The sequence below is a fragment of the Plecotus auritus genome (genome assembly GCF_963455305.1).
Source record: "Plecotus auritus genome assembly, chromosome: 2".
Classification (NCBI taxonomy): domain Eukaryota; kingdom Metazoa; phylum Chordata; class Mammalia; order Chiroptera; family Vespertilionidae; genus Plecotus; species Plecotus auritus.
Genome location: NC_137771.1, coordinates 224,857,366 through 224,869,542, shown reverse-complemented (window position 1 = coordinate 224,869,542; position 12,177 = coordinate 224,857,366). Strand labels below are relative to the sequence as shown.

At 57.0% G+C, this 12,177-nt stretch overlaps 1 protein-coding gene across 3 annotated transcripts in view; it reads right to left on the bottom strand.

The window, feature by feature from the left end:
• Positions 1-12,177, bottom strand: part of ERG (ETS transcription factor ERG) — a 96,978-nt gene that overhangs the window by 42,890 nt on the left and 41,911 nt on the right. For all 3 annotated transcript variants that reach the window (XM_080651853.1, XM_080651854.1, XM_080651855.1), the window contains exon 2: positions 9,555-9,772. In XM_080651853.1, the coding sequence (XP_080507979.1) occupies positions 9,555-9,772 (218 nt within the window). The remainder of the gene's footprint in view (positions 1-9,554; positions 9,773-12,177) is intronic.

Here is a 12,177-nt window from a genome sequence, read left to right as displayed (position 1 = left end):
TTGTTTTGACTCTTGGAAACTTCAACAGGAAAAGAGTGGCATCTTTCGTGCGGGCCCTGTTCTGAGAGGGTAGCAGGGGGCCTGGCGTGGCGGGTGCAGCTCAGACTTGCCGCAGGTGTGGACTGGAGAGAGGGGCTCGCTCCGGGACACAGAGCCAGGGCAACGCGGAGCCAGGCTAGAGGCTGGGCAGCCTGAACTCACTGTCACTGCCGGCCCCTGCCTGCACCAAGGAAAGATGGGAGCTGCCCTTAAAAGGTAAAGGAGCTGGCCAGTGTGGCTCAGTGGTGGAACATGGGCCTGTGAACCAGGAGGTCACGGTTCGATTCCCAGTCAGGGCACATGCCCAGGTTGTGGGCTTGAGCCCCAGTAAGGGATGTGCAGGAGGCAACTGATCACTGATTCTCTCTCATCACTGATGTTTCTGTCTCTCTCTCCCTCTCCCTTCTTTTCTGCAATCAATAAAAATACATATTTTTAAAAGGTAAAGTCAATCGTAATTTCAGAAAGGCATCAAGAACTCCCCGACCCACATGTCCTGGGCTGCAGCCCTGCAATACACTTGCCATTCCCTATTCCAGGACGCCATCCCCGGGGACTGCTCTGCCCCCCCCCCGCCCCGACACACACACACACACACACACACACACACACACACACACACACGGCAGGCGGCAGACACAACCAGGACGGGTATAAACAGACATAAGAAACAGGCAATTCCTGGAGAAGCACGTTTTTCCAGGGGCGTCCATCAGGCACGGCTTTAAAAAACTGGAACCTGAACATGATGCAGAGAACTGGAAATACGCATTAAAAGCCTCCCATCGCTGCATTTCCACCCTGTGCCCGGGGGTGGTGAGCAGGGATCCACACGGCGGGAGTCCGGCCACTTTGCCGACTGCCCTGTACACGGCCATCACGCATCCTGATTCAAGTCACGGGGTTAGGGTTAGGGTTAGGGTTAGGGTTAGGGTTAGGGTTAGGGTTAGGGTTAGGGACTTCCCACCACAGCCTGGGGTTCCGCCTGCACCAGGCCCTGCCTGGAGGGAGGGCCACGCGTTCTCTGCTCCAACATCACAAGGATTTGCATGTTCCATGCGTTGCTTTGGAAATGCACATGGCAAAGAGCATTCCTTTAGGCCCTGGATTCTTAGTGTTAGGTCTTTCTAGCAGCTGCTATGGACATGCCAATGCAAGTCATTAGATGCTCGCTAAATGGATGCTCATCGGTGAATACGAAGTGCCTCTGTCCTACTGTTTGGGGCATAAACGTCTTTATTGCAGCTAGGCACGGTTAAGGTATTTCTCTCAGACTCTTCAGAGCACACGAAAGTTATTATGCAAATCAGAACCGCAACGAGCTATCACCTCACACCAGTCGGGAGGGCTTTCTGGGAACCGACTCATGCTAGGGATGGCTCCAAACTCCTTTCATGTAATATTTACATCAGAATAAATATGTGGGTAGAGCACTTCAAATGCTGCCTCACACCCATGACAAACGCTATGGGGTCGCTGTTCTTATCCTTTCCATCAACACGCCGCCATGAGGTCGGCACCTGCAGCAGGGATGTTACAGGTGAAGCCCAGACAGGGGGATACAGGTCGTGCCCAAGGTCACATGACCAGCAGTGGAGGAACTGGATTGGAACCTAGACCATGGGGTCTTCCGTCCAAGTACTTGACCCCACACTATAGGGTCCCTCCTGGTAAGGCCATGGGAGTGGCCTCTTTCCCAAACACGAAACACGACTGAATGGCCCCTCCGAAGACTCGGTGCCGGCTTCACTCTGGAGGGTTTTCCGAAGGACTTCCTGGGGGGCCCTGAAGACAGCCGTAGAGAAGGCAGATGTGAACGCGACAGGGGAGGTGCACTGTTTACTTGGACACACATGTGAATTTTGCTAAGTCCGGCTGCAGAGACGTTGGCCACCTCAATGTGCAGCTGAATGTCATATGCTCCTCCCAGCCCTTCCTCGAGGGGCTCGGCGTGGGGCACGCTCTGCAGGGGACGGGCCAGCATTCCTGAGGGGGAGAGGGACTCAGAGGCAGAGCGGGCCGGGGTCCACTCAGATCCTGGGCCTGGGCAGAGAGCGAACCGAGGACCAGGGCAGAGGCTGGGCCCCCTGGAACGCAGTCAAGGTACTTCTGTAAGGTCACCTGGGACACAGCCCAAGACAGAGGCTCCCTTTAGCTGTTTCCATACGTCATACCTTTTCTGAGGGAGGGGCGGCCTCGGGGGGGAGTAATGAGCCTGTAAAAATGTACCGAGGAATTAAAAGAAGGGCTTTGGTTGTTGAAAAGCGAAATGAACTTGGCACCTGACGTTGGTTTTCAGAGTCTAGGCACTCCATCATGGACAGAGCCCCCAGCGAATGGCACAGGCGTGGCCGTGAGCCTGACAGGGATGGAGCCTGGCCCTGTGCTGTCGTCTGTGCCCTGTGAATGGACCTCATTTATCCAAGAATGACCCCTAAGGCAGCCCCGAGCCACAACCCCGGGCTCGCCAGCCACAGTAAGTCTGTGATTCCCCCTCAGTCCAGAACAGTGAGCGGAGACTCGGGCCTTACAGGAAGTCCAAGGTGTGCCGACGTGGAATTGAGGAAATCAGTAGACCCCCTTCCGGGGGGCAGAGGCACTGCTCATCCTCGAAAACCGACCCATCCTCCGAGACCCATCCCCCAAGACCCGCCCTCCTTCCTGTTCCGAATCCCTCCTGCCCTGGGAGACAGCCCCACTGCCTTGCTCTCCACCACGTGCTGGTGGGGGGTCCCGGGCTTTCCTGCAGAGCGATCTTCCCAAATACAAACCCGCCAGCCCCATGCAGCCCCGCCCTCCCGTGACCCCAGGCGCCACGGATAAACGCACACTCCCTAAATCCTCCTCGGCATCTGGCCCTGGGCCTCCTCTAGTCATTATTCATTTAACAAATATTACAGGGTCGCCCTAGCCAGTTTGGCTCAGTGGATAGAGCGTCAGCCCGCAGACCGAAGGGTCCCAGGTTCGATTCCAGTCAAGGGCATGTACGTTGGCTGCAGGACCAACCCCTGGCCTTGGTTGGTGCACGTGCAGGAGACAATCAATGTGTCTCTCTCACATCCATGTTTCTCTCTGTCTCTCCCCTTCCCTTCCACTCTCTCTAAAATTCAATGGAAAAACATCCTCGGGTGAGGATTAACAATAAGAGAGAGAGAGAGAGGGAGAGAGAGGGAGAGAGAGGGAGAGAGAGGGAGAGAGAGGGAGAGAGAGGGAGAGAGAGGGAGAGAGAGGGAGAGAGAGGGAGAGAGAGGGAGAGAGAGGGAGAGAGCGCTCGCAAGTGTCTGCCAGGCACTGTCCAGGTCCTGGGGATACCTGAGTGTCCCTGTTGTCACAGTGGCTGTAATTGTGTGGCTTAAGTCCCTCTCCTGACTCCCCGCACTCTACCCCAAACACCCCAATCCACGTCACACCGACACCTATGTGGGTACCAAGCCCCTGCTGCCTCCCAGGCAGTCTCCGGCTCCCTACTGCTTATTAGAATGTCACTGTCTTCACGGATGTCCTTTCGTTTATCGGGTGGTTTCATGTGATGAGCTCCGGGTGGGGGGGGGACAGGAAGTTTCCCAGGCAGCTCCCCCCTGTGAGCCCAGGATGTCAGTTCCAAGGGAGGGCTCACCGGGAGGCGGGCCGGCAGGCACTCCAGGCCAAGCTCACACCTCAACGTCAAATTCCCTTTGCTGCCCAGCTGGTGTGTATCAGTGGTCGACCCATGAACCAGGAGGTCGCTGGTTGGAGTCTGGTCAGGGCACATGCCTGGGTTGTGGGCTTGATCCCCAGTGCGGGGGCATGCAGGAGGCAGCCGATCAATGATTCTCTCTCATCATGGATGTTTCTCTCTCTCTCCCCCTCCCCCTTCCTCTTTGAAATCAATAAAAATATATTTTAGAAAATTCCCTTCACACGTGGTTTTCTTCCTAAGAACCCTGAAATCACACAGCCCTAAACGAGTGAACAAACGCCTAATCAAGGTTTGGAGCAGGAACTGAGGTAAGTCACCACCAAAGGTATTTTTAGGCCCGAGACAAGGAGGGGGTTGTCTGGAGGGCTCCGGGGTACTTGGCGGATCTGTTTTATTTCTGAATCAGAGGCGATGGAAAAGCAGCGGGTGGAGCGCAGTGATTCATGGACAGCCCGGCTCGGGCTCACACTGGGGCTCTGTCTTCACAGCCCAGCGCTGCTCTCACCCTCGTAAACATGCCCCTGCACCTGGCATCGCAGCCTCTTCCCACCAGCCCGCCGCGCCCCCCCCCCCCTTCTCCCCAAAAGCTGAAGACTAAGTTAATTAAAAAGTCACCACTCGGAGGCACTGCGTGTCCCTGGGAAGAGCCTCATCATTTAAGGACACGTTTCCCTACTTCTCTTCACAGCTGGAAACGGGAATTAGCAAGGCCATCCGACAGTCAGACCTTGAAACCTGGGGGTAACAGTGCATCCTTTTGGGGGCCATTATTTGGAAATGAAATGCTCTATAGGACAAGATATCAACAGACAGTTACGCGACAGAGATGGGTCGAGACATCTCTTCTGTTTTGTGAGGTTTTTTGTTTCTTTCTTTTTGTTGGTTTGTTTGTTCGTTTTGCTGGAAACACTTTCATTTCTCAGGAGGAAAGCCTTAAGCCCAACCATGATGGTGCTTTGGGTTTTTACCTACGTAACAGGCCATGGAAATTCTGGTTAACCCAAACCATTTCCCTTTAAAGGCTGAAAGGTGCCAAGCAGTGGCCCTGTGCCCGCTGCCTGTGCCCACAGGGACCCTGTGGGATTCCCCGGCACCTTGGCCCTCCTCCTACAGGCAGTGCCCATCATCTGACTTCCGAGGGAAGGCAAAGACCTGGGGCGGAGAGCCCGCCTCCCTTCCTCGCCTTTCCCTGCGTGCGTTTCCCTGTGTGTCCCCGCGTGCGGCTCTCCGTCCCTCCGTCCCCTCTCAGCTCCGCAGCCGGTGAACTGGCATCCAGAGTCGCAGGCCCCTAACCAGCCGGACATGCTGCACTTGGACCTCATAGAAAGCACCTGTTTGCGGGTCCCCATCACAGGGCCACCCACAGCTGGGAAGGTGGCCAAGGCTGAGTGGGAAACGGTCCTGCCAACCCGCCTCAGGCCCCGGCGGGAAGCAGCAAAGGCGGGCCTGGTTGTGACTCTCGCTGCCCTGCAGTGATGCACAGTCTCAGGACCGGGGGGCGGGGGGGGGGGGCGCGGAGGGGGGAGGAAGAAGTCAGATCTCAATGAGTCTAAGGAGGAAGGCCTGCAGAGGCGGGCCCAGTGGATCCCTTTCCAGGAGCAAACATTAATGCTGCTCACAAAGCGGGAGAACCCGATGTGCAGAGACTGTCAGCCGAGCCGCCAGCCTGCAGCCGGGATGGGGCACAGCCCCTCCTCCCTCACGGTGACAGGCGCGGCCTTGAGCAGCCGCCACCCCGAAACGGACACGTTTTATTTCTAACTTCAGCCCAACAAGTATGTGAGGAGCCGCGGACGGGGTCCGCCCCGGGGCTTCCTCCCCCGGACCCCAGGAGGGGGTCTGGCTGGGAGACGCCTCCTGAAGACAGCGGAAGGGGAGAGCAGGGAACCCGGCCTGCTGGGCTAACACCAATGGACCCTCCCAGGCAACTGTTTTACCTGCGCAGCATCTGCAAGAGATCACAACGGCGTCTGGACGCGTGCCCCTCAGCACAGAGGAGACAGAACATATTGCTTGTCCGTCAGCTGAGAACACTCGGCTGTCCCACTTTAGAAAGGGCCCGGGGGGGGGGGGGGGCGTGCGGAGGAGCACAGGCCTGTGGCCACACGGCCCACGACAGGAGACTCGATGGTCCCCATCTGTGAAATGGGTCTAGTCCAGTGGTCCCCAGGGGGCAATTGGAGAATGAGTTATTCACAGCGAACCTTTTGCATTTCTTACGGTCCTAGGGGCCTCATATACAGTGTATGGATACATGTTGTGACATACGTATGCACTTCAGTTCTCTACTATGTTTTGAAACTTTATTTGCTGTTTTTTCATATCACTTCATGTTATTTTTTTAAAACCATTTCTTAGTGATTCCTTCCTCAGTACCTCAACTGTCCTTTCGTTCTTTTATTTTTCTCTCTCGTGGCTGCCACGTTCTTTGGAAGCTTGTTTAGACCAAGTTCATGGCCTTTTAGGCTTCCTCCACGTGAACAGGAGTTCCCTTTTTGAGTAAGAATTGTATCTCACAGGGAGGGGGGCATCAGGGGGGCCATCAGGATTTTAGAGATGCTTAAGTGGGGCATGGCCCAGTCACAATGCCATCTCCTAGATTTAATGAGGAAATTGGATGACATAGGGTATGTGCTAAATCATGATGTGCTATAGAAGTGTTGTTTAGTGTTACTCCTCACAGACTCTCTCCTTCCCGCACAGGTGGTGGGAGTCACACCCTCCCCCCCCCCGTGCCCTCCCCCCCCCCCGTTGGGGCGGGGTCCTGAACCCTCCTCCGTCCTTGTACTCGCCCGTGTGACCTCCCGGGACCGTCTCCACCTCCGCTGGACCCTGAGCTTCTCTGAACCCATCCTCACAGCAGCCAGCCCAGTGCCCGACGCAGAAGAAACCCCAAACACGGGGTGGCTCTGGCGCAGGGCTCTCACCTTGCAGACCGCTGGCGCTGGGGCCAGCTTATTCCTCTGGCGGGGGGGGTGGGGGGGATGCTGCCCTGTGTTTAGGACGTTGAGCCTCATCCCTGGCCTCCACCCACTAGATGCCAGAAAATACCCCCCCTCCCCCTGAGTTATGACAATAAAAATGTCTGCGGACATTGCCACATGCCCCTGGAGGCCCAGTCACTGAGGCTGAGAAGCACTGAGGCCGAAGGGATGTCCTGTGTCCACGCAGCGCGCAGTCAGCTCAGTGTCGGCGAGCGCTGTGCCCTCCGAGGTGGTGGTGGCGGCCTGCTCGCTGGCTCCTGCAGTGGTTCTCTCCTTCCCTCTTCCCTCTAGTGTCTTACAGAGACCTATCGTCATGGCAAGAGGTCCCAGTCGCCACTGCCTTTCATTTCAGGAGCTTTGAGCCGCGGGGCTGAGGTTCTGTCGCATTCCACCGCGGGGTCTCAAACGGGGCCTCCCTCCTCCCAGAGCCCCGGGCCTTTTCCTCCGAGGGCGGCTGACGGTAAGGACCCGGAGAGGACCGTCCCCAAAAAAGCGCTCTGTGTGGGAGGAGCCGGGTCCTGTCCTGGCAACTCGGCTCCCGAATCCCTGTGGGCACCCCTCCGGCGGGGAAGGCTGCCCGCAGGGCAGGTGGGCATGGGCGCTGGCTACTGACGGCGGCCCGGGCCCACATCAGAGGATGGTGGCTGCTCGCCCTCCTCCTCCTGTTAACGCAGGAGCAGCACAGAGAGAACAGGAGAAGCCCTGTTCCTGCGGCACCACTCTCACCCCCTCACAGAGGCTCTCTCTGAGGCTCCCTAAATCCAGGCCAGCCTTGGGGAGCTGGCCCTCGGCCCCACCGGGAAACAGGGGCCAGGGCATGCCCGCCCTGCCACTGCCAGCTGGGCAGCATCTCGGTGCCCTCTGCCCGAAGTGTACTCTCAATGTCTCTCTCTCTCTCTCTCTCTCTCTCTCTCTCTCTCTCTCTGATGCATTTCCTGCACACAGAAACGGGTGTTGGAAGAAGAAAGCTCTGGAAATGCATCTTGCTCTTAGTGTCCCCCCAACGACTCTCCTGGGTGCATGGGGGGGTCATGCGACGCCACCGAGAGAGAACCCACTCAGTGGCCCAGGGTTATCTCCACCCTCCCCTCCCTCCCTCCACTGTGTGTTTCACCACATGGCTACGCTCCGTTCTCCTACGTCTCAGAAGTACAGGGCGGGGGGAGTAGCTGCATATGGAACCTAACACAATAACAAATTCACAGCCACGCAAGAGTACACTCGGCGTTCCGTGTGCTCGCCACGGTAACCCTGCCTTGCCCCCCCCCCCCCCCCCCGCACCTATGATTGGTGGAAACACTGCCAAATGGGACAGGACTGACGTGTAGGATAATTACACGCATCACGTAAGTACCCGGGACTCGGGGATCCTGGACCCTGGGGGGCGTCTTCTACCCGGGACCTCCCGGGAGACTAGGAATGAATCCCTTGATGAGGTCCGACATGGCCTGCCTGGGCCTGAATTCCACGTGAAGCCCCGACGCCACAGCAACTGCAACTTCAGAGCGACTACTCCCAGCGTCAGGGAGAAAGCAGACCCGCAGGGGCCAGGGGAGGGCGGCTCCCGGCACGGCACGCTCCGCACTTACGATCCCCTCTGGCGTGCTGTGACTGGGCACCTTCATCGAGGCTGCACCGGAAGCGGACACCCCGTTTCCAGCTCCTATAAAAACGCAGCTAGCATTAAAACATAGGGTGTGCCCCCAAAATGTACACACGCACTTTGAATAGTTAGAAAGGCAGTGCTTATGAAAACACATTTCATTTTCAAAACTGAGCGCTCAGCTGTCAATCAGCTGCTAAGCTGAGCATACATTTTTCTGGGACACCCTCGCTACACGTGTAGCAGAAAGGGCCTTTTAGTGGACAACGCCCTCGGTGCAGAGTCAGACGCCCTGGGTTTGAATCCAAACTGATCACCCTTTAAGTGGCGATCCTGAGTCAGCCAGAAAAAGCCTAAGCCTCGATTTCCTCACCCATCAAACGGGGACGAGCACCCTTCACCAGGCTGCTGGGGGCCGCACGGGGCATGGGAGGAGAAGGGCTCTGTGTACAGGGAAGCACCAGAACGTGCGAGCTGTCTCATACCTCTACTTCGGATCCTGCAATGTGTTAAAAAATTACCCTTTCTTTGTCCTGAGATTTTATATGCTTCTTCCTGAATATAGATGGGGTATGATATCATAATTGAAACCAACTTTACTTCTCAAAACTACATCCGACGAAATGCTCGCAAGGGCCAAGGCTCATTCTGCATTTGAGAACACATTCCATCTGACAGCGCGGAGACGTGAACGATCATGGCGCTACGGAGCTCGGCTCTCAGTGTAAGTCAAGATGAGAAGCAGCAGCGAGCGCTGAGGGGAAGGGACAGAGGAGGGGCGTGGGCTGGCTGGGTGGGGTGCAGGGCAGATGGCTAAGCAGCTCCCTTAGCGAGGGCACATGGCTCGGACATATGCTACCGCCTGGCCACTAGCTGACACTCTCTCTCCGTAAAAACGTAACACAGCCTTCTCTTCCAGACCATAAAGGCCCAGAGATGAACTCTGCCACATGTGTGCAAGCCCCCCTCCCACAGCGCCCTCACGCCTGGAAAACTGTATTGAACACCACATCTTCAAAGCGAGCGCTCGGTAAATATACTACCAGTTTTACAACCTCCGTCCTCAGCACAGAACCATCGGGGAACACATTTTCTCAGCCCGGGCCCACGGGACCCCTCCGCGGCCTTCCCTTCCGAAAGGATCTTTGTGGAAAAGAGTGGCCGAGTTCCCCTGGGCCTCCACACGGGACAGGGAAACCGGGGGGGGGGGGGGGGGGGGGGGGAAGGGGAGGGACAGGAGCCAGCTTACCTGGAGCCGTTCACCTGGTTAGGGTTGCATTCCATCTTGATGGTGACCCTGGCCGGGGGTTGCGACAGCCAGTCCTGCTGAGGGACGCGCGGGCTCATCTTGGATGTCTGTCCATAGTCGCCGGAGGAGGAGGCGGTCATGTCCGTCTTCGCCAGGTGCGGCGTCCCGTAGGCGCACTCAAACAACGACTGGTCCTCGCTCACCACCGATAGCGCTTCCTGTACGCCCAGAGAGACACAGTCAGCGCCCTGGAGGACAGGCCTGCTTGCAACAGCGGCCGGCGCTACAGGCGTTGCTCACCGGGACCACAGTTCAGGGAGTTGGAGGGTCTACCTTCCAGAACTTAAAAAAAAAGAGGACCTGGTTTTCTCCCCTCCAGACCACGGGAGCGGGAGCAGGCCGGCCTAGGGAAACTTTTCAGCAGGTCTCCGCGCGCCCCGGGCTCGACTGCAGCCGCGGAGGGACAACCCACTTTAATCTCCACTCAAGGAAGTTGGATTTCAAAGGTCTTCGAAGACATCCAATTGCATGTGTCATTATTTGACAAATGCAATCTATAATTCAAGCAGACAGGGTACAGGATGGCCATGAAGATTAAAAAAAGAACAGGGACGGCTCACACCTAAGCATCTGGCGGAATGGCCACATTCCCCGGAGACGCTGAGGAGGAGGAGGGCCTTCCGAAGGAGAGCGGGGGGAAAATGGAGCGCGAAGGACAGACACACAGATATGAATTTTTCCACTTTGGAGTTATTAGCTGCAATAGGCTCGCAAGTGGTTGTTCCATGATGGCGAACATCTGGATGATAAATGAACCAGAAAAAAAAAAAAGCGAAAAAAAAAAGCTGTGAATTATCCAGATGCCTCCAAATACCAGGATGTTTAAAATATCTGGATCAGCCACTCACTCTTCTTTTCCCTTCCTCTCTATCGACATCTTTGCTCTTTTGCGTAACGTGGGGAGAAGAAGTAGACCTTTGTTGTGGGTGGACCATCCTCCCGTGGTTTTAAGTCAAACAAGTGGCCAGCCCATGGCGGCGCTGCTGTCCTCCCGCCGGCTCAGCAATGGCAGAGGCGACGTGGGGATCTCCCCTGCATGAGCGACACGCTGTGCAGCACCCACACGCAACAACTGAGATGACCCAGGGGTCGTTTCCATCACACGCACAAAACCACGGGACCGCTCGTTCCTACTCCAGCCTGTTGGCGAGCTCAGGGCTGCTCTCAGCTAGAGAGACGCGGGTGCGGGCTGCGTCGCACGGTTTTTAAAAATGGGAACTTTGGAGCCTGGGGGACTGTGGAGACCGTCTCATCCCCAAATGAAAAGATCTGAGATCAGAGAGATCCAGACGTTGATGTGAGCGGCCCAAGGTCAACGGGGCATCAGTGATGGAGCTGACTGGTGTCTGGTCATCTGCTCTTCCTGCCCCACAGCCCACGATGCCCTGCTTATCTATACTGATAATAGCCTAGGTGGTCCTCACGCCATCACAATCCCACAATTCATCACCAGGAGGCTGTGTGAACAGCGGGTGCACGTGGGTGGGCAGGGACTAGACCAGGGGTGGGCAAACTTTTTGACTCGAGGGTCACAATGGGTTCTTAAACTGGACCGGAGGGCCGGAACAAAAGCATGGATGGAGTGTTTGTGTGAACGAATATAAATTCAAAGTAAAGGAGCGGAGAGGAGAGCAAGAGAACCCTCTGCTCTTTCGGCTCCACGGGCCGGACAGAACAGCCGAACGGGCCGAATCCGGCCCGCGGGCCATAGTTTGCCCACGGCTGGACTAGACACTGCGTGCCCTGCGCGCCACAGAGGCAGGGCCCGGCAGCCACTCTGCACAGCGAGGCCTGGGGGTCCCACGGCCCCCCGTGTGTGGAGGAGGTGGGGCCCGGCTGCATGACCCCAGCTCTGGCCTGCCTCTTTGGGGCAATCCATCGGGGAGCCCCGGATGGGTGGGCGGGGCCTGCCTCTTTGGGGTGATTGATTACGGGGCTCCCGCACTGTGAGAGAACACAGGGCCAGGCTGGGGGACCCACCCCCAAGTGCACCAATTTCATGCACCGGGCCTCTAGTATGCTGATATTTCCTGATTTCAAACATGCGCTCACATTTGCACTCCCTTCTTATTCTTTGAGTTGATACTTAAAGTAAGGATGCTCCCCGATAATAACAGAGCCTCACGGAGCAGCTGTTCTAAGACCGAGACCTCCCCCCGACCCCCGACCCAGAAGTGTCAGAATCTTTGTGCAACACATGGGATTTCACAAACCCAGCCCGGAGTGCTCCCGGCCACTCTATCCCACCGGCCACTCTATCCCACCGGCCACTGTATCCCACCGGCCACTCTATCCCACCGGCCACTCTATCCCACCGGCCACTGTATCCCACCGGCCACTCTATCCCACCGGCCACTCTATCCCACCGGCCACTTAACCCACCGGCCACTGTATCCCACCGGCCACTCTATCCCACCGGCCACTCTATCCCACCGGCCACTGTAACCCACCGGCCACTCTATCCCACCGGCCACTCTATCCCACCGGCCATTCTATCCCACCGGCCACTGTATCCCACCGGCCACTCTATCCCACCGGCCACTCTATCCCACCGGCCACTGTA